General features: G+C 33.5%; 1 protein-coding gene across 1 annotated transcript; it reads right to left on the bottom strand.

Annotated features, from left to right (window-relative positions):
* Positions 1-5265: 5265 nt before the first annotated feature.
* Positions 5266-6913, bottom strand: LOC18442064 (ethylene-responsive transcription factor ESR1). The gene has a single exon (XM_006852288.2). It carries the CDS (start codon positions 6512-6514, stop codon positions 5504-5506), a length of 1011 nt encoding a protein of 336 aa, XP_006852350.1. The 5' UTR covers positions 6515-6913; the 3' UTR covers positions 5266-5503.
* Positions 6914-22779: the final 15866 nt, after the last annotated feature.

The following is a 22779-nucleotide window of genomic DNA, read 5'->3' as shown; positions in this document are numbered from 1 at the left end:
ATTTGAAAATAGATTTTAAGATAATCCTACGAATTTTTTACAACAAAATTACATGTTATGATAAAATTTGGAGGTGCGCCTTAATGGGATTGTTTAAGTTTGCAACCTTATCGAAACCGCACCCTAAAACAAAAGGAAATGCTTTTTATGTGACTCCACACACATAGAGTATACATAACCTTTGGTCTCAGCCGTTAGATTTGAGTAGATGGTTGAGATGGTTTGAGTCACAATGTCGCAAGCTGACTCTCGAGTGTCAAATCAAGATCGGACATTTTGTAACAAAAATTTGAAGCATGCATACATTTGACCAAAGCATGCATGATAAAAAGTAATAAATAATATTTCTTATGATGTAAAATTACTAAAATACTTCTGAAACTGTTAGAGGCATTTTGGTCATTTATTTTCATGAGATATATTTTTAAAATTTTTGTTGCTAGGTGCAAGCCCAGGAAGGAGATGGGATAGCCTGGTCATTTGAGGAACGTCTTTAGAGATGCGGGTTAATGGCTATATCGGTACGAGATCCAGAAATCACTGGGCAGTTTGTTTGGACGTAAGGGGATTCGTTCAGGGTCACATACCCTCTCAACAATTCACACGCCTTCGAGATATTCCATTGCCTAAAAGTTCGAACCAGCAAACCCTCGGAATGTACGCCTATGGAGAAAATTAACCAGCGTTTGAAAAATCGAACCGGTCTCGGAAACCGGCCAAGAGCCGGGTTTGAATAACTAAAAAATTGGTTGGTTCGACCGGCTTAATCGAACAGGTCTGGCTGGTCAAACAAGTGTTAAAGAGAAATTATTAAAAAATTAAGAAATGAAAAGTATATTTAAAGCTCGATTAAAAGTAGTGAAAAAAAATGGATTTTAAAAAATTGGTTTATGCCCAGGCTTGTTTTCAAAATTTTTTTAAAGAGATGGGAAAGTATAAAAATAAGTATTAAGAGGCAAAACATTTTTCAATCTCTTTCAAAATGATAAAAATTAGTTAAAAATATATCACAAACAAATCCCTCCCTTCTTTTTTTTAGGGGATTTTATATTTTTATTATTTTTTAAATATCCAAGACCACCAGAATCGGATTGGCGAGCGCCCAGTTCTGGTTTGACCAGCCGAGTTTGGACAGTCATTGTAGGAGACAAAAGAACGATCAAGCAACACTGAAGAAAGAAGAAGAGGAGTTACATAAGGAAGTTGTAGATAGAAAGGAAGCAGAAAGAAATGTGTCGTAACAAGCGCATGCCAGGTTTTAAAGGTATGAATCCTTTATGATCCTACTTCTAGAATCATCCAAAGCAAGAAATCGGCTCCTTCCCAACCGGCATCAAAGAGAACAATGAGTCTTGATTGACATCTTGATCTTGATCTTGATCTCGAAAATTTTTAGGATGGTATGAGAAATCTTGAACTTCAAAAATGATTCCATTAAAAAAGATCTATAAATGCATGAAAATTTTGAAAATGAATGGTCCAGATAATATGTCACAAGATGTACTATTTTTAGAACTTGAAATCTTCTTTTTCTCCATATCCATATATCTTGATATCAAGATGATTATTGAGATATTTTTCCAAAATCAAAACAACTATTTTTGAAGGATTTTAGAGGTGCACCTTAATTCTACATTTTAAGATGTCAACCTTATATAAACTTTCTCCTATAAATAATAGTTTTAAATAAAGCATGCATACCGATTAGTAGGACAAGAATAAAGGAAAAGTATTTCATGAGTAAGCGGGTGCAAGAAACCCGCTGACTCACCAACATCCACCTTTAAGATCGATGTAAAAAACTCACAAAGTTTATATGGTGTAGAAATTTTTTCAAAGAAATCATATTTTAAATATCTTTTTCTTTTTTCATGTTCATGATCATTTTAACCTAAATCATGAATCTCCAAAATTTTAGATTAAAAAATATAATGACAAAATACCCATAGAAATTTTCAGGGGTAGTTTGATAATTTTATTTTATTGAAAATTCTTATTTCATATTTTCACTAGTGCAAGTTAATAAAGGATTGGACATCCAAAATTTGGTGGCAAAATAGTATATAAAAGAATATTAAAAATAAAATAGGTTATAAACGTAACATTGTGATTGGGGCAATCTTAGCCCTCCATTCATAATGGACGGTTATATAAGGGGAAGCATATAAGTTTTATGTTGTAGGGGAGACATAGAAAGCTTGCCCTTATCTTAATTCACTTAACTTCTTTGTTTACACTAATATGCCATGCTTTGCGGTGAAAATTGTTTTTTAGTAAGGATACTTTACGTCATTAGAAAGTGTCGAATGGATATTTTTATAAGAAAACAGCTGCATTTATTAGTGTTTAAGAAATAATCATTGTTCCATATGAGTGATATGATGTCATTATGCACGGTAGTTAGTAAATATTCTTTTTTGTGTCAATAATTTAAATTTTGTCTTTAATTAATTATCTAAAATACCTTTAGATAAAAAAATTTACTATATGGTGGGGTAAAAGTATTGAGTGTCTAAAAATGTTAAGTATATTAACAAAATACTTATATATATGAGTACCCTAACCTAGCCTTTTAAAAAAAATATGATGCAAATGAAATCTCAACAAAAGAAGGAAAACAAGTGCTTAGTAGCTCAAAACAATTTCACCATGTGATTGAGTGGCATTAATATCATCATTGTCAAAACTTTTTTTGGGTCGGCTATACGAAGTCTAATCCGCCATTTGGCTCTATTAAGTGTCATACCCTTCGTGAGGCTATAAATCCCCACATTTTTTTTCCCTACTTTCAACTATGTCTTTTTGCGCCTATCCCTTACCTTAGTGTATCCTCTTCCAAAAAAATAGTTGTTGAAGTAGAGTTCGTTCAACTCATTAATTTGCTATCAATTTAGAAGTCTAACGAGGACAATATCAAGCCTATGTTTGTTAGGCCCCACTACTCGTTAGGGTCCTTGAAGCTAAAGGAGCAGGCTTATTGGCAATAAATTCTGCTCATGGAGAGCCCACTGGTCTTGAAGATAGGTTTTAGATTTGGCCATCAAAAAAGGAATTAGAAGATGCCTAAGAAGATTTTACATACGGATGAAGTTTCCATAAGGCCTAGGCTTTATGAAATCCTCGCCCCAAAGTATTTTCGGCAACAAAAATCTCCATGAGGCTCTAAAAGAAAATTTTGAATATCAACAATAAAATTTAAAACTCAAAAAATGGTACACATCTTGTGGATCCATAAACACTTATTTTAAGGGCAAAATAAGCGGTATACATAATTTGTTATAAAATACACTATATTTAAAACTTGAAATCCTAATATGTTTTTTCACAACCCTAATATCCAAGCCAAAACAATCGATGTAAAAGTTTTCAATACTTGGGATGAAACTCAATGACCCCTTAAATTACAAGCGAATAAAAGGCAAAGGAAGGGGGGTTCCGAGGAGTTGCATTGATCAATATAAAATCTGAGATTTTACATTAGCTTCTTGATAGGTTTATCCGAGCTAAAGCTCTTAGCTTATACATTTACAAGCATGATACATTCACCAGAAGCCACAATTCAAATTGACACATTCTCGTGATGAACATCTCTGGTATGAAATTTATCAAATCCAACAATCGGTTATCACATTTTTTATTCATTTTCATTTTTTTCACAAGGCGCATCCACAATACTGTGCTCATACGTATATGCACTTCAGCCCAAATATAGTCCATTTCCCTGTTGGATTGACCTCTTAAATTCAATCGGTGCATATTCCCATAAAGTCCATAATTCGACGAGCATAATCCCCAGGAGCATACTAGAAAAAAATTCGATAACCATATCAATCTAATAGTCCATATAAATATTTTCCCATATTTATTTTTTATTAGGAATTAAGGTACCATTATTTGGAAAATATTTTCGTACGGTTGCAGCCCTAGACTAACCGAAAATTGTCATTTTGGTATTGGAAAATAAGTGTCCCACAAATTCACAATATCCTTACCAACTTTTGAACTTCAATTTCATAGTCGGTGTTGAAAATTTATTTAGAGTCAACGTGAAGATTTCCAAAGTGCTTTCCGAATTCGAGATGAGGCTTTACTTTGTTTTCAAAAAGCCTAAGCCTTATAAATTCTACATCTTTTTTCTTATGCTCATGAATTTAGAAGCCGTGGATTTAAAAGGACATGCGGCTAACCTTTAAATTCCTTTGCATAGGCATCGGTATATACTGATAATTTAAAGCACACGAAATAATCAAACACTTCGAAAGCAAGTGATAATTAAAAGCACACGAACTAGCTTAGCAAACAGCAAGTCATAATTTGAAGCACACGTGCAAATTGAGCAAATATATTTTCAGAAAAAAAAAAAAAAAAAGCATGGAAGGAGGACGGTGATTAGATGGGCTTTTTCCATCTCACTAACTTTATTGTTATATTATTATTAGGATGAAGTTTCTATAGGGCTTAGGCTTTTTGAAAACCTCCCATCAAATCCTCATTTGGAAAGAGCATTTTGGGCAGCAGAAATCTCCATAATAAATTAGAATCAATTTCTAAAACCAATAATAAAATTTGAAACCCATAAAATAGTATAAATCTTGTGAATCCATTAACACTTAACTTTTAAGTTGAAAATAGACGTTCTAGATTATTTGTTGCAATAGACATGATTTTTAAAGCTTAAAACCCTTTTTTTTTTTTTTTTTGACAGTTCAATCTGAGATAATCAATCTAAAGGCTTTCCCGTGCTTGAATTGTAATTTTTGATGAAATTATGAGGAGAAGCTTTAATATGATCGGGCTCCAACTCTATCAAACCATTATCCTTAATATCATTGCTGAATATGCATATGTCCTGATGGGACGTAGCATTTTTTTTTTTTCCTTGGCCCTAATGGTCAATAAAAATAGGAAATTTTATTAAACTACGCTTTTGCATTTCATCTTTTTACACTATCTGAGACTTATGGGTATTTTTTAATCGAGACAAATAATTCATATTTCATGACTACCGGGATAAATTTTTCTTAAAAATAAAACCTTCTTCACTTGAGAACAAAATGAAGAGCATAGCAATCATAATATTTAGACGACTTCATTCTTTCTTCATTTTACATCCACTCATATGTACTGCATGTCCACAGAGAGACTCCTTTAAAAGCTTTAAACCCATGACCCAAACAATGAGAGGAGAGAGAGAGGTACTAAGTTGAGAGCGAGACCCATTACAGTCATTAGAGATAGAAAGAGAAGAACCTTCAAGCCATAATAAAATTCAAAAAGGCTTTTTACTAAGAAAGAGCAATAATCCAATGCATGGAAATACAAAGACTACAGGTGAAGACAACATAGAGAGCTAAGATAACAGATTTAGAGAGAGAGAGAGAGACTATTGAAACTCAATCTAGAGAGAGAGACTATCCTCCAAAAGAAAGAAAAAGAGAGATAAAAAGCCAATTTACAAGCAACTCCTAAGGACCACAATAAAAAAAGGAAAGGTTCTCTGAATTCAAAGATTCTGCAACTTTGAAGCAAACAAATCTAGCAATGCAGGGCACCTTATCAATTCCTCCATCATCCCCTCTGTCACTGCTGGATAACCCCCAACTCCCATCGCCTGAGAACAAAACCCACCATCACAACCAACAACATTCTTATCCATGCCACCCTCCTGTAATTGCCTCTGCAAATCTAAATACATGCTCAAATGATCACTCTCTAATCCCTTGATCACCTCTTCCTCTACGTCACTACCCCGAAAACCCGCTGCATCCTCGATATTGCTGAGATTCCGCCCAAATTTTTCATCCGGTGATTTCTTCGGGAAGAACTGATGAATCACCTCTTGCAACAGGCCAGAATCTGGAGACTCTACGGAAAAGTCATCAAATTCTGGCAGTTTTCTAGCTTCCTCCACCTTTGCTTCGCAAACTGGTTCCTCCAGGAAGGGCAAATTCAGAGATTCAGGCCTCGAAATGGGTTGTGGAAGACACGAGGAAAAATCTCCAGAAAACAAATTTCCGGCTTCGGTTTTGGGTGCCACATTATAGCCCGAAACAAACCCCTGGAGAAGCATCATATCGATCTGATTTTTCTCGATCGAAGTCGATAACCTGTTTCCTCCATTACTGGAGCTCGAAGCAAGCCAGTCATAGCGACGAGGAGGGAGAGGGAGAGGGAGAGGGAGAGGAGGAGGTGGGGCTTTAGAGGGGAAGGACTGAAAGTGGAATGGGAAGTCAGGAGTGTTGGGGTAATTGAAGTTGGTGCGGGCCTTGACGCCACGCATGGCACGAGCAGCATAGTCATAGGCGCAGGCGGCCTCCTCCGCTGTGTCGAAGGTTCCGAGCCATCGCCGCTCCTTGGACTGGGGGTCACGAATCTCGGCCGCATACCTGCCCCAGGGACGGCGACGGACCCCGCGGTAGCGTGCTGCAGTGGACGGGTCCTTGGCCGCGGGTTTCTTGCCCTTGAGGCAGCAAGGGGAGGTGGAGTCGTGGTGGTGGCTTTTGCACTCGTCCATTTTAGAGAGAGAAAGCGAGAGGGTGATAGGAATTGTGAGCGAGAGTTTTTTAGAGAGAGAAATATATGGGAATTGTGAGGAGAGAGAGAGAGAGAGTGGTGGAAATGGTGAGAGGAGACTGGAGCGCTTTGGGAGGCAGCAGAGGAGTAATAGAGTTTAGAGAGAGAAAGCAACTCGCTTTGGTAATTATCGATCACAGCTTAAGCCCCAAAAAATGTAGAGAGAGAGAGAGAGAGAGTACTGTCTCTAGGAAAATTCAACAGCAAACCATGAAGAAGAGTTATAAGGTTTCAGGAAGAGAAAGGGCAGACAAAGCCTGAGATTTTAGAGAGAGAGAGAGAGAGCAGCCTGAAATTTTAGAGAGAGAACGAAGAGAGAGAGAGAGAGATTAGGGAATGTAGAATTGGGAAGCGAAGGGGCGGCTCGCAGGTGTATTTATAGATTGGTGGGAGTGGCGGTTCCTCTAATTTATTTATGTTTTTTATATTTTATTTTCTTTTGCATTTTTCTGGAAATATATTTTTAATTTTTTTTAAAAAAACTAATTGATTTATACATGCAGCAGTGGGAACTCTAACGCGTAACCGTCCTTCTCTAGTGGTGGGAGGGTGGCGAGGCTTTCGAGGTATAAATTACCATATTACCCTTATCATATTCTACCGAAATTTCTGAAGTTTCGTTAAACTCGATTCTTAATTATACGTGGCTTTTTGCGGAATTTGTTAGAGCCTTCCTGCAGGGCAGCTTTCCTTCACCTGAAAGTTCAAAGTCAATGAAGAAAGGGGTATTATTCTATACACCCATTTTTACTTCTTAGGAAGAGGTCGAGTACTTTTAGCCACTAGATGTTAAAGCGGATGGTGTGTTAAGTTTGAGAATTTTTTTTTAAATATAAAAATCATATTAATAGTTGTGACATCTTTATACTAAAAGTAAATAGTTTTTTATTTTATTTTTTTGAAATAAAACAAGCATTTTATATAAAGAACATGTTATTAAATATAAAATAAATTATATAGTGTATGACCATTAATAGAAAAATAGTTGGTAAGTCTAAAAAGATACGGTTGAAAGTAATGAAAATAATATAGAGATTAATAGTTTCACTTAGGGTATGACCCATAATATAGTAGAATGATAAATTAAGATTCGTGTGGCTGATCCCAATAAATTTGAAAAAAGCTTCGATAGTGATGATAAAATTACATAATCTATGTGCACAATGTGTGGAGGGTCGTTGGAGAGCCGCAGACCATCTTCACCGGCCGTTTGTAAGGATGCTTGGTGGAGATGAGGTTATCTTAGCAAATAACTAGTTTGTGTATTGTTTGCTTACCCTTAGGCATCGTCTCAGGGAAGGTCTAAAAAAACTCCAATTCGGATCGAAAATCGTTGGGGGTTAATTGGTTCCCATGAATCAGGTTTTTTAGTGGTCTAAATTGTTAGACTAGTGAGATGGTCCGCTCTCAATGATAATGATTGAGAGGAGACGCACTGAAAGATCTTCAAAATTATATAACTAGCCTAGATTGGGTCTCTTTTCATTATGGTAAGCCATACGGATATAACGGTTGAAAACAATGATCTGGATCGATAATCACCGATACGGATCCGATTCAATGGGTGGACGCTTCAAGCCCCCTTGGAATCACCTAATAATGTTATCTGCTGTTAATTTACTGATTTTTTTCAAAGCCAAATTTTGGGTTTTGAAATGCTTGATCATATTAACATGTCTCGCAGGTGCTCCAAAATGCAAAGGGAATAATTATCTACGGGTGAGATTTGTATAAGGTGCGGACTTTATGCCATATAAATAAGATATATCGTTAATTTTTGTTGAAAAATATAGTTCTGGTATTGGAAACCTTAGGATGACATGAAAATCTATATTTTACCCTAATGATGAAATTTAAAATTAAAAAAAATGTTGTTCGAGTAGATTTATAAGCACTCGAAAATCCTGAAATAGACGGTCCAAGAAACTTATTACAACATACTATATTTTTAGGACCTGAATTATTAGTGTGTATATCTATATATCTCGAAATTGACATAATTAATTAGTAGTTTTCTAACTTCGTAAGACTCTTTTCATTTGGATCTTTGAGATGCACCTTTCTTTTATAATATAAGGTTGCAACCTTATATAAACTTTTTTTCATTAATTATCAGCAGAGAGAGCTGAATGAACGTGAAAAAGTGCAAGCATATGACAATGTATCATTAACATCGTCATGGAATTATAGCTAGAAAATACATAACCCATATCACCTCCCATTTATATGATCTCTATTTCTTTTAAGTGATGATATGCTTCAGATTTCTAAAAACAATTTGCTTTCACGACAACAAGATGCTGAGGGATATTTATTTTTAGGAAAATTGTTTTATGCGGGCTGGATTGCATTTCTACCATATACGGTCGAGCGGGATAAAGCTTCCACATCTTAAACATGGATGCAAATAGATATTCCATCTAAAAACAAGTGTAATTAAAGGTCTAAATGTTTTTTTAATATAATTATTATTTATAATTTTTTTAAAAAAAATCATATTCATGATCTCCATGTTAAAGTTTATATATTCTTTAAAAATTAAGATTAAATTGTATTTCAAAAATATATTTATTACCAAGCCCACATTTCTACAATATTTCGAGCTCGCTGCATAGAGACCGTGTCCTTATTTTAAACTTTATCCAACGCTCTCGTATCAAATTTCTACACGTCCCCAAATTTCATTGTGATTCAATGTTTCAAAAGAAGATTAGAAGTGAAATATGAAACATGCTGCCTATTGCTCGGCGATATTTGACGACAGGCAACATAATCATAATAATTATTTATTTTTAGGTATATATATATGCGAAGAGAGAGAGACTCATGGCACATGGACTCCTTAGAAAACCATTTTTCATTTGGGTATATTAAAAGGGGCAAACTTTTGATGTCTCCCCTACAACATAAAACTTATGTACTTCCCCTTATCTAACATTTCATTCTAAATAGAGAGTTAAGATTGTCCCAATCATAATGTCACATCACTACACTATTTTATTTTTAAGTTTTTTTCTATAAACGTTTTTGACACCAAAAATTGTACGTCCAATCCTCTATTAAACTCTGACTAACGAAAAATATAAAAAAAATATTTTCAATAAAATAAAATGACAAAAATTCTCCTGAAATTTTCAAGAGGTATTTTGATCATTATATTTTTATTGAAAAATTATTTTTAATATTTTTTATAGGTGCGCCCCAATAAGAAGATGGTACATACCACATTTCATATTCAGATAATTTGTATAAAAAAAATTAAAAATAAAATACTTTGAGACATAGAATCTAAGATCAAACGGTGAGTGGCTCTTTTTATCAAAATTGGACAGCTGGATGGTAGGGGAAGTATAGATCTTCTATGATGTAGGGAAAGTATAGAAACCTTTCCCTATTAGAAGTCCATAATTAATGTATTCAGGTACTACATGTATAATCAGTGTCATTAGAATTGGACTAGGGACCAAACTGGTGAGATGTCTACTTTAGTCAAAACCAATTTGTTTACTGATTAAACATGTTAGATTCGAATGAAAAAAATAAAAAAATATAACTAATAGTCTAAAAATAATTTTCTGGTTAAATAATAGGGTAAAATATGAAGTACATTTGAAAGGAAAAGATTTATGTAGAACCGAGGCTCTAAGTAATCCAATTAAAGCGTACTTAAAAAAAATAACTAAAAGAGGTTGTTTCCATGACCAAATATCTTCAAATTGATCATCTCAAATTCAAGATTCATGGATATGAGAAAAAAAAAATAGATTTCAAGTTTTGGAAATCATACATCTTGTAATGCATTTTTAGGTCATCGATTTTCAAGATTTTTCAAGTTTTCATAAATATGCTTGATCTACACGATTGTTTAGGCTTTAAATTTTATAATTAAGTATGAATATATGTTTTAAGGCTATCATAAAGATTTTCAATATTGGAATCATATTTCTTGATAATATTTGAAGCTGTGCTTTGCTTTGATTGTTTAGAGCCTCGATTGTATACAAACTGCATCCTATTTAAAATAAAATTAGCCCAAATTAAGTTAGTTAGTCAAACTAGTAAAAAACGGCTATTTAACTAGTCTAACTTGTAAAAAACGGCTATTTAACTAGTCGAACTAGTAAAAAACGGCCTATCCAATAAATCAAAATTGATCCTATTTGATTTGGACCAGTGTTTTATAAATTCAGTTTTGCTTAGACTCGACTTGTTGATCCAAAGTAATAAATCAAAATTGACCCTATTTGATTTGGACCAGTGTTTTATAAATTAAGTTTTGCTTAGACTCGACTTGTTGACCCAAAGTTGACTATGATTAGTTTTTTATATTTAACACACCTTTGCTTTGGACTAGACCAAGCGAAACAACAGCCTACGGTCCTAACGACCAGCGCAATAGTTCTAACCTGATATATGTATAATGAGATAGGTGTATCCACCTTTGTAGCCAAAAAGCTAAGGGCATTGGAATACGGAAGCCGATTGTGCTAATGAGCATTTTGTGTAAGAAAAGTTTATATAAGGTTTCATCGTTATATTGTTGAAGTAAGGCGGTCTTAAAAAATCCTTTAAAAGAGTGTTTCGACATTGAGAAATCTTTGAATTCATCATCTTGACTTTAAGATGTCTGATACGAATAAAAAATAAAATTTGATATCTAAAATTAGTACATATCTAGATTATTTATTTTCAATATTTTTTAATATTTATTATTTTTAAAATTTTAAATTTTATAATTAAGAATATAAATAGATTTTCAAGCCATTTTGGACATTCATAACTACATGTCTAGGCACATTTTATAAAAGCACCTTATTTCTACCTAGGGTTGGCAACCGGTTGGGTCGTCGTCGGGTCCGGTTGAACTCGAAAAAATTGATATAGGACAGATCCGACCGAACCCCACCTAAAAATTTTAAAATATATATTTATTTAACCATATTTAAATGTATTTCATGTATTGAGATCCAAAAAATAATACCAGGCCGCGCACAAACCTATTGCCAAATAGCATTCAGGTCTAAGATTTTGACCAAACCCGACCTCTCAGGTTTAATTTTTAGACTCATACCCGGATCTCGATCGGGTCTTGGGTGGGTCCGGGCCTACTGCCTCCCTTAGTTCTGCCTACCAGTGTTTTTCAAGGGACATTGTAGAGAGAAGGAGAGAACCTCACTCAAGATCCAGGGGCCATCGATGCTATTTCTTCACATATTTTTGGCATTTCCCAGGCTATTTCTTCACATATCGTTGGCATTTCCCTATCTCTGAGACTCGTGGACGAATTAATTTAGTTAACGTGTGCCCCTCTCTCTCTCTCTCTCTCTCTCTCTCTTTCAGGCTTTCTCTGTCCGTGGACCGTATGCATGCATGGAACGATGTTTCACCATTCTTTTGTCGCTGCTCAGTTACTTGCAGGCCTGCACATCTCTCTAGGCCCTCCCTTCCTCAAACCCTAACCCTAACCCTAACCCTAATTTTGTCCGCCAAATAAAACCCCTTAACCCATATTTACCCACCAAATAAAAACCTAACCCTAATTTTCACATCCAATTTCCTAATAACCAGTGCCTTGACCTAGGGTTTTGGGAAGATCTTAACTTGATTAGTTGCCTCCAAGTACTGCGTGTATCCCATCCAAACCAGTGAGAACTTTTGGAGAGAGAGAGAGAGAGAGCGTAGACTTTTAGAGAGAGAGAGTTCTGATACATTCATGATTATCATTCAGAATGATTACCCTGCCGGCGCTCAGAATCTGTTCCCCTTTTGTTCTTTAAATATTTTCCCATGTAATTTCCTGTTTGTATTATCTTAGTTTACCAAAATGGGTTGTTTTTGGGGAGCCCAAGAGCTCTCTCTCTCTCTTCCTCTCTCTTATTTTACTGGTTTGTCCACTGTTTACTCTTTTTGGGTTTTAGGGCTGGAAACCAAGGTTTTAGTGGATCACATGGGCTTGTCTGATCTAGGGTTTGTAGGGCTTCTAAGGGTTAGTAGGTGGACTGATTAAAGGCTCCTTAGCTGTACTCAGGTCGTAGAAATGTCTCTAGCATGCCTACTTATATTTTATAATACAAATCCAAGTACCCAACAAACTTTTCTAACATGTAATTTCCTATTTTTATAGGCTTAGCCTTTTGGGGTTCAATTAAATTCACAATATAGAGTGGAGACACTCAAATAACATATTTAGCTTGCCCTAATCACAAATCTCTTACAAGTTTCTTTTTATTTATGAGAAAAAGATGCAACCAATTGACCCATTTCTCTTGAATACTCTCTTTGTCTCTAAAAATTTCTTAGGCGTAATCTTTTTTTTTTTTTTGGGTAAGTGAGGATATCAGGCTCCTACCGGTTTTTTAACGAATCAAAAGAAATATTACATCGACAATTCTTAACAATAAAACAGTAGCAACATCACATAATATGAAAAGCATTACAAAATCAAGAGGGAGCAAAGTTCTTATATAACGGCAAGGGAACACTAGCAACATGAGATAAAATAAAAAGCATTACAAAATCAGGGGGCACGCACACTACACATTGCTTCATTCAAAGAGACGGCACACGATACACATTGCTTCATTCAAAGTGACGACTGCTTTAGCTTAAGAGTTGGCAACCATATTAGCCTCTCTCTAAGTGACGACTGCTTTGGCCTAAGAGTCGACAACCATATTAGCCTCTCTCTAAACATGTAGAAGGGTACATTTTCTCTCTCTACCCAGTATTCAAGGGGTGCAAGTTGCAGCGTGTGACCTTGATGATGGGCTAGATTTTGTGACCTCCAAATTCAAATGGTTCAATCACAAGATATTGGTACTAATTTTTTGTCCCCAATTAAATAATAGGCAGTTCCCTTCCCATTGAAATAAATAAATTAGAAATGAAAGAGCAATAGAAGAGAATGTCTATCACACAGTGGTGGGGTCATAAACCATAAAGGCCAAGCCAGAAGCCCAAGCTAGATCTCAACGACAAATGCAGATCTTGTCAGGAGAGAAATAGAATCAACAGGAACCAGCTTTTTTTGCAGAAGAATGAATGTATCTCTTTCTCTCTCTAAAGGATTAATCTCTCTCTCTTTTCTTTTCAAGTTCTCTATTTTTTTTGAAGGGGAGAGTAATTTGTGCAGGGGTTCCTGTAAATTGATAAGCATTTTAATGGTGGAGAGAAAATGGAATGTCTGTCATCTGCCTTCTGGTTCTCCTCCAATTGTGCGTGGTGTGGCATGTGATGTTCTTCTCATGCACGTCCAATCTCTACTCTTTCTCTCTCTAATCTCATGTCTTTCTCTCTCTAACTAGCACGTGACCTCTTCTCATGCACGTCCAATCTCCATGCTCCTCTCTAAGTGGCACGTGACACTCCCTCATGCACGTCCAATCTCTAGGGTTTCTCTACTATCTCTTTTTATTTAATGCTCAGTTCAAATTTCAAACTTCAAATCATAATGGGGTTTTTCTCCTATTTTCATTTTTTTTATTTTTAAAAGAAAATTTTTTTATAAGGTTGCAATCTTAAAATGTAGAGCTAAAGACACACCTAAAAAATTATAAAAAAATGTTATTTTAATTACTCTTTAATTGATCGTCTTGACATTTAGATAAATGAGTATGAAAGAAATAAAGATTGTGAATGTAAAAAATAGTACATCTTACAACATATTATTCAGATTGTCCATTATCAAGATTTTCATATATTTATATATCTACTTGTTTTTAGCTATTTTTGGAGTTTAAAATTTTATAATTAGATACGAAAATAGATTTTGAGTAATCCTAAGAATTTTTTATATGAAAATTATATGTTATGATAAATTTTGGAGGTGTGCCTCAATTGGATTGTTTAGAGTTGCAACCTTATAAAAACTATACCCATTTTTAAATATTTTCGATTTTACTTGATATTTTTCTTTTAAATATCTCGTGGGCTTTCGCACCATGTATTTATTATCTCCAGAGAAGAAATTGAGGAGTTAATGGAAAAGATTGAAAGAGGACACCTTAGAAAGAGGAAGTTTAACTTTTTGACAATTTTTTAATTTTGTTGGAACTTTTTTTTGGGGTGGTTTTCAAAAGGTACAGCTGGGGTTGTCTGGGCTTCAAAAGAAGATGGGATTGATGGTTTTTTTTTTCTCTCAAGATTTTTCAACTATTTGGCGACGACTAAATGCCCATCATATCGTCCCAAAATTACGAAATGTAAATGATCTCCTTATTAATAGCTGTGATTTGAGGTTTTTATTTATTTTTCCTGAGTTTTTGTACATGGAAAATCTCTCTTTTATTTATTTATTTGAGCTATAAAATATCTTGATTAAATATGCCAGTATCTGCATATCTATACATTATGAGGTTGTTGGATGTATATCATTGATGGATAAATCACGGATAATTTATCGTTTTCAATAAAATGAACGGAGTTAATGTTTTGTTTGTGATTTAGAGGTGCATCTTTTAAAATTACTGGGACAAATTTTCATGAAGCTTTACATATAATTTTATCTTTTTGAAAGCCTTTAAGTAGAAAAATTACTAAAAATTTATGTAAATAAATAAGAAAGAAAGTTCATATAAGATTGGCACTCAAATTAAGGAGCATCTAAAAAATTCACTAGAAGAAATTGGCTTGATGTCCAAAAATCCTCAAATTGATCTTGTCGACCTCAAGATAAAAGATATGAGAGAAAAAAAAGATTTCATATCTTGGAAATAAGGAAAATTGTTTCAAGCGGCTTGGACCGCATTTCTACACATAACTTCCAGAAAGTGTAAAGCATCCATCCTTGTAAGTAGGTGTTCCATCTAAAAACAATGGAAGCCAACGGTCTAAATGTTTTTTTGCTATAATTATTATTTTTAATTTTTATTTATTTATTCATATTCATGGTCTCCATGTTAGAGATTACATGTCTTTAAAAATTAAGTCTTAAAATCCATCTAAAAATATATCTATTGAGAGGCCAACATTTCTATATTTGCGGGCTTGGCCGCATAGAAACCGGATCCCCGAAATAATGCATCTTGCAACACATTTTCTAGACCATCAATTTTCAAGATTACCAAAGTGATCAGAGATCTGCTTGATTGACACTATTTTTGAAGCACTAAAGTTTACAATTAGATATGAAAATAAATTTTCAAGTCATCGTTAAGATTTTTAGTATTGAAATAGCATCTTTTGATAGGGAGTGCTTTATTTTGATTGTTTAGGGCCTCATCCTTATACAAACCACATCCAATAACTAATATATAAAAAGGATGTGTACCAAACAACTCACAAAATGTTATTTTAGTAATGATGGCAATCAATTTTTTAGTAATGATGGCAATCAATTTTACAAAGAGTTGACTATCTTACATGAAATTAAAAAAAAAAAAAAATTGTCTATGTAATATTTTGAATTCATCATTTAAATGTTAAATCATGAAAAATAGAAAAATGAATCACGAGGCATGAAAATCAACCTACTAACACCAGGTGTTAGGTTTAAAGAAATTTATCAAAATTTATCAAAATATACCATGCTTTTTTACTATTTAATGTTTTCCTTTTTGATACTACTCCAACTCAAAATCATGTATATTTTGATGGGTATTTTGAATATAAATCAAAATTAGTGGGTAAAATGTTAAATAACCAGTATCTTAAGTATGTATGGACAAATTTTTCCTATTTTTAAAACCTTTCATCCAATGTTGGATTAAATGGCTCAAATTCTAAAAAGAAAAAGGAACAAAAATAAATCAAAATCATAGCAGTAGCAGAATAGTCATTGTCGAGGAACTGAGGAACATTTGAGTCCAGCTTCAGCTAAGGTGGAGTGAGTGCAGTGCAGTGCAGTGCTTCCAAAAACATCGATGCAAGCTCTCTAACCAAGTACCATTACCTAGTCATGTCTCTTTCCATTTTTACATTACGCTAAAAAGAAGAGAGAGAAAGGACAAATCAACATTAAAAAAAAAAAAAAGAAGAATAGGACACAGTGAACACGGGTGGCTCACAAGAACCTTGAGTAAAATAAGAGATATTATACATTGGGTGCGGTTTTGTATAGACTCGAGGCGCTAAACAATCACAGTAAAGCGCACCTTCAAATAGTATTAAGAAATGTGATTTTAATTTCAATACTGAATATCTTTTGTGTTAGCCTTAAAATGTGTTTTCATCTTTAACTACAAAATTTAAAGTTAAAACATATCGTAGATTGAGCAGATATTAAAAAAATTGAAAATCTTGAAAAAAAATACGTTACATGATACACTATTTTCAGAACTTGAAATCTATTTTTTTTCTCATGCTTATACATTTTGATGTCGGAATGATCAATTTGAGGATATTTGAACATCAAAACAATTTCTAATGAAAGTTTTGAGGTGAATTCTAATTTGATTGTTTAGAGCCTCAGCTTTATATAAACTTTTTCTTTTTACACGTTTCCGTAGCTGAAAAACGGTAACACGAGAGAGAGTGAAGTGTTTGATGAGTCCGAGGACGCATATCTCCCATTGACCAACAGACGCCCATACTTAAGATGGGAGGTCATAAAGAAGGGTGCAACTAGGGTTGGCAATAGCCGGGGAGGTGTGGCCCTAAAAACTCGGCCTGAGGGCCTAGTTAGGGCTTTTTTCTTTCTTAGCTTTTCTTCTATTTTTTCATATTTGTTTTTGGCCCATCCCGGCCTTGCTCTAACAGGGCCGGGGCCAAGGCTAAGGCTAGCCGGGCTTGTTGCCACCCCAATTATAGATGGCAATGGGGTCGTCGGGCATGCCCACCCTGTTGGCCCTTCCCAACCCTAAAAAAGTAGGGCATGGGCCAAAAACTGTGGCTCAAAGGACAGTGTTGGCCAAGTTCAGCCTCACCTGGCCTAGCCCTAACAGGGTCTGAGCCACACCAATGGGGATAAGTGCAAGGCTAACTCAGCTCAGGCCCGCTATATTGCCACAAGTGTTCGCAAAACTATTCGATATAACCGCTGATCGCTCGGTTAGATCGGAATCGGCCACTGGTCTGTTCCGATTTTCAGCAGTTTTGGTGATCAATCAGTATTTAAAAAAAAAATCAAAAAAATGTATATAAATTCTAAAAAATAAAAAAATTGATTTGTAATGTATTTTTAAATATTTTTTACATTACGGTAAAATTTAAAAATTGTTTTGGTCATTAATACTCACTTTTATATTTACCTATCGTGTTAAGAAAATTTAAAAAATAGCCTTTGAAAAATATAAAATGGATTAAAATCCATCTTTATCCATTTATTTTCAATTTCATTTGAACGTGTTTTGTTTCAATCATTTTTTAAATGCTTTTCATATTTTAGTAAAAAAAAAATTTGTATCTCTTTTATTTTTTTCTACATTTTTTTGCCTGCCTGGGACTTGCCTTGTTAGAATGGTTGAATCGGCCGGTTTAATGACTAGGTCGGTTAAACTGCTTCCAAACCATAGCCAATTTACCATTCGGGTTCGATTTTGCAAAGACCGATTGGTACCCTTTGGTGCAACTAAAATTCTAAAGGAAAATTGGTTTACGCATCGAGGGATGCAATTCCACTTTAGCGTCCTACAAGGTATCACGCATCCATCGTTATGATTGATGAAAATGAAGGTTCCATCCCAAAATAAACAATCACTCCAAAAATATTTTTCAAAATATTATATTTTTAGTTTAGAAATTTTATTTAAATTTGCAATTTAATGATCTCATATATATATTTTTAACAAATTAAGTTTAAAATTCATTTACTTTACTCAAATAATTGGGAAAAGACTATGATGATGATTTTTATGATCCTCATGTTTTAAATTAGGGAAATGTTTCTATGCTTCCTCTATAACATAGAAGTTCTATCCTCCCCTACCATCCAGCTGTCCAATTTTGATCAAAATAGTCACTCACTGTTTGATCCTAGATCCAATGTCTCAAAGTATTTTATTTTTAGTTATTTTTTTATACAAATTGTATCTATATGAAATTTGATACGTGTCATCTTCTCATTAGGGTACACCAATAAAAAATATTAAAAATAATTTTTTCATAAAATGTAATGACCAAAATACCCCTTGAAATTTTCCGGGGTATTTTTGTCATTTTATTTTATTGAAAATATTTTTTTTATATTTTTTTCTAGTGCGAGTTTAATAGAAGAATGGACATGCACATTTTGGTGTCAAAATAGTTTATAAAAAAAACATTAAAAATAAAATAGTGTAGAGATGTGACATTACGATTGGGGCAATCTTAGCCCTCCAATCAGAATGGACGGTTGGACAAGGGGGAAAATAAAACTTCTATGCTGTAGGAGAAACATAAAAAGCTTGCCCTTTAAATTATTAATCCGTAATTTTAATCTAAAATCTCTTTTTAATATGAATCTTGGAAGGGCAACACTTAGGAATAGATGTGTCGGCTAACTCTATTAAACTGGATCCGAGAATAAAAGGCTCATTGAGATACAAAGTAGAACCAATATGTATAGGAAATTGTTATACGTTGCACTTTAAAAAAGCCACCGGAAGAGAATGTTTTCGTCCAAATGATCATCTTGACCTCAAGATGTGTAGATATGGACAAAAAAAAAAAAAAAAGAATTTCAAGTTCAAAAAATTGTGCATCTTGTAACAAGTTATCTAGACCATATATTTTTAAGTGTTTATAAATCTGCTTAATCTATACTATCTTTAAAATTGTAACTTTCACATTGAAGAATAAAAATAGATTTTCATACCAATCATAAGGTTTCCAACAAGAGTACATCTTAGAATAAAATTTTACAGGCACGCCTTACTTCTATCGGATAAGGAGTGCGCCTCATACAAACTCTAGATGGGACTCGGGCCATGCGTGAGTTGACTTACTCGGCCCCGTCCAGCCAAACAAAAACGTATTAAAAAAAAATACAAAAACCCAAAAAATAAGAAAAATATATTTAAAATAACATTCATCAAAACACATGTAAAATGTGAATAAAAAAGCAGTGAAAATAGATTTTGAAATAAATCAATTTGTGATTGAGGTATTTTAAAAAAAACCCAAAAAGAAGGGAAAATGTAAAAATAAGTATTCTCGATCAAAATACTATCTATTCTTTATCAAAAGGGAAAAGTTTATATAGAGCCGAGGCTCTAAGCAACCAAATTAGAGCCTACCTCAAAAATTTCACTAGAAGAGATTGTTTTGATGACCAAATATCTTAAAATCAATCATCTCGACATCAAGACGCATGGACAAGAGAAAAAATGGATTTCAACGTTTGGAAATAGTGTATTTTGTAATGCATTTTTAGACCGTCAAGTTTCAAGATCTTTAACACAATTTTTGAAGCTTTAAGCTTTACAAATAAAGATGAAAATATATTTTAAGGGAAAAATTTATCTAAGGTTGCAACCTTAAAATGTAGAATTACAGATGCACCTCAAAAATCTATCGGAAATGTTGTTTTAATGTTGAAAAACCCTCTAATTGATCATCTCGATGTCAAGATGTATGAATATAAAAAAAAAAAGTTTTCGAGTCCAGAAATAGTATATCTTGCAACACATTATCTAAACCGTCTATTTTCAAGATTTTCATATGGTTATAGATCTACTTGATTTTAACCATTTGTGGAATTTAAAATTTGTCTAATTAGATTTGAAAATAGATTTTAAGATAATTGTAAGAATTCTTTACAACAAAATTACATATTATGAAAAAATTTGGAGGTACGGATTAATTGGATTGTTTAAGGTTGCGACCTTATAGAAACCGCACGCATATTTTAAGGCTATCACAAAGAATTTCAGTGTTGAAACCACATTTCTCGATACTATTTGAAGGTGGGCTCTAATTCGATTGTTTAGAGCCTAGGCTCCATAAAATCGTACCCTTATCAAAATAATAGAAAACATAAAAAATATAATACGAATATTTATTATTATTATTTTTTCATTATTTATTTATTTTTAAGATCCCTAATCAAACCACCTAACTCATAGATACTCGGAAGCCTAGGGTGGTGAGTTCGAGAGAGGACATGAATATGGGGGTAAGATACTAAGAAACAAGAGAGAGAGAGAGAGAGAGGGGGATTGGGAGAGAGAGAGAGAGAGGGGGATTGGGGTTTGGGGTTTGGTTCATGAATCAGAAAAGGACAGTAGCAGGAATTCAGTTAACCAACAGATTGAAATCCCTCACAACACAAAAGAAGAGAGTTGAAGAGAGAGGGGGACCAGTTTTCTTTGTGGCCGTCCATATCAAAATAACTCAAAACTATAAACCCCAGAAATCCTTACATTCCAAACACTCAGAGAATCTTTCGATTCTTACCCCTTAACTTTGATCCTGAATCAACTTTGGGAACCTCTCTCCCCCTCTTTCTCTCTCTCTCCCCTCTCTCTCTATATATATATACAGGGGAAACGTTTATGTAGAGCCGAGGCTCTAAACAGTCAAAATAGAGCCTACCTTGAAAAATTCACTAGAAGAGGTTGCTTTGATGTCCGAATATCTCTAAATCGATCATCTTGACATCAAGATGCATGGACATGAGAAAAAAAATGGATTTCATGTTTTGAAACTAGCGATCTTATAATGCATTTTGGACCATCAATTTTCAAGATTTTCAAGTTTTAATAGATCTGCTTTAGCTACACTATTTTTGAAGCTTTAGATTTTATAATTAGAGATAAAAACATATTTTAAGGCTATCACAAATATTTTCAATGTTCAAACCACAATTCTCGATGCTATTTAAAAGTGGGCTCAACTTTGATTGTTTAGAGCCTCGCACTATACAAACCGCATCCATATATATATATATATATATATATATATATATATATATATATATATATATATATATATATATATATATATATTCCCCATTAGATACAATAGTCCCCACGCCTTCTCATATGAAATTCCTTTTCCATTCCTTTTATACATTAGATACATATTCCCCATTTTTTACATTATTATATTGCTTAGATACAATAGTCCCCACGCCTTCTCATATGAAATTCCTTTTCCATTCCTTTTATACACTAGATACGGATCAATCTTCATAACCCATTTTTTTTTTTTCTTTTTTTTTTTGTTGGTTTAAATATCTTTTATTTCAACTCTCAACTTATATTTCTCTTTAGTCTGTTTTGTTTTCAAAATTAAACTGTTTCTTTCTAATTTAATGACAAAATTTAGTTCAACTTGACAAAAAAGAGGGCTGTATACTTGTGTTCAGTCTCTAGAGTTAAATGACTATAATCTATCATTTTCAAAATCCATTTGTATGCTCTAATTTATAAATAAAAATTTCCCTCAATTCCCAAGAAAATACAGGAAATAGTGCCCCAAGGCCCAGGACACTAGAGCTCGATAATTGTGAATAAGAGTTAGTGTAACATGGGTATTCTTATTTTCTTTTGGGTTGTGAAACATGTTGATACTTTGACATAGGTCGATTAGTGCGGGGGGCAACGCATGGTTCTTACAAGTCAATGAACTTAGGTAAAGATTGTTATTAAAACCTTATGAAATATAATATGGGTAATATTGTTTTCAACAATGGATTTATGTGAAGGATGGTTGTTTGGTGCATCAACTTATTCAAATGCAATATTTTTCAAAAATCCATCTTAGAAATGTATTTTGTACCTATTTTCGGAAAAAGTATGAAAGGTCTATTTGATGTTGGAAAAACGTCTAACTGATCATCTCGATATTGAGAGGTATAGATATGGAGAAAAAAAAGTTTTCAACGCCTAAAAATAATGCATCTTGCAACGCATTATTTAGATTTTAATATTGTCATTCATATGTATATCTACTTGATTTGAATTATTTTTGGAGTTTAAAATTTTACACCATTTATTTTTTATACAAGGTGATCACAATTAAGTTTTACTATTGGATGTGAAATTATATAGCTGCATTTATTATAGTTAACCAAGGTCAAATTTCAAAATAAATTTTCTCAAACTTTGTAATACATCCAAACTATCAGATTTTACATTTGATAGTTGTAAGTAATTATGACCTCATTCTATTAAAGGTAAATATTATCATTATATACAATCCCTTTTTCTATTGGTCTTTCATGTTCTACACTTTTCAATGTTTCTGATTGAAAGTGAAAAATAAATATGTATTTTTTCTATATGTTCTTTTTATTATCATTATTATTATTTGCTTTTTTTTTTTTTTCATAGTAGAGAATGCATCTAT

This window comes from Amborella trichopoda, chromosome 6, assembly GCF_054954075.1.
Source record: "Amborella trichopoda isolate Santa Cruz 75 chromosome 6, AtrichopodaSantaCruz75HAP2 v2.0, whole genome shotgun sequence".
NCBI classification, from domain to species: Eukaryota; Viridiplantae; Streptophyta; class Magnoliopsida; order Amborellales; family Amborellaceae; genus Amborella; species Amborella trichopoda.
The sequence above is the reverse complement of the archived record's forward strand: the minus strand, read 5'-3'. Positions and strand labels throughout refer to the sequence as shown.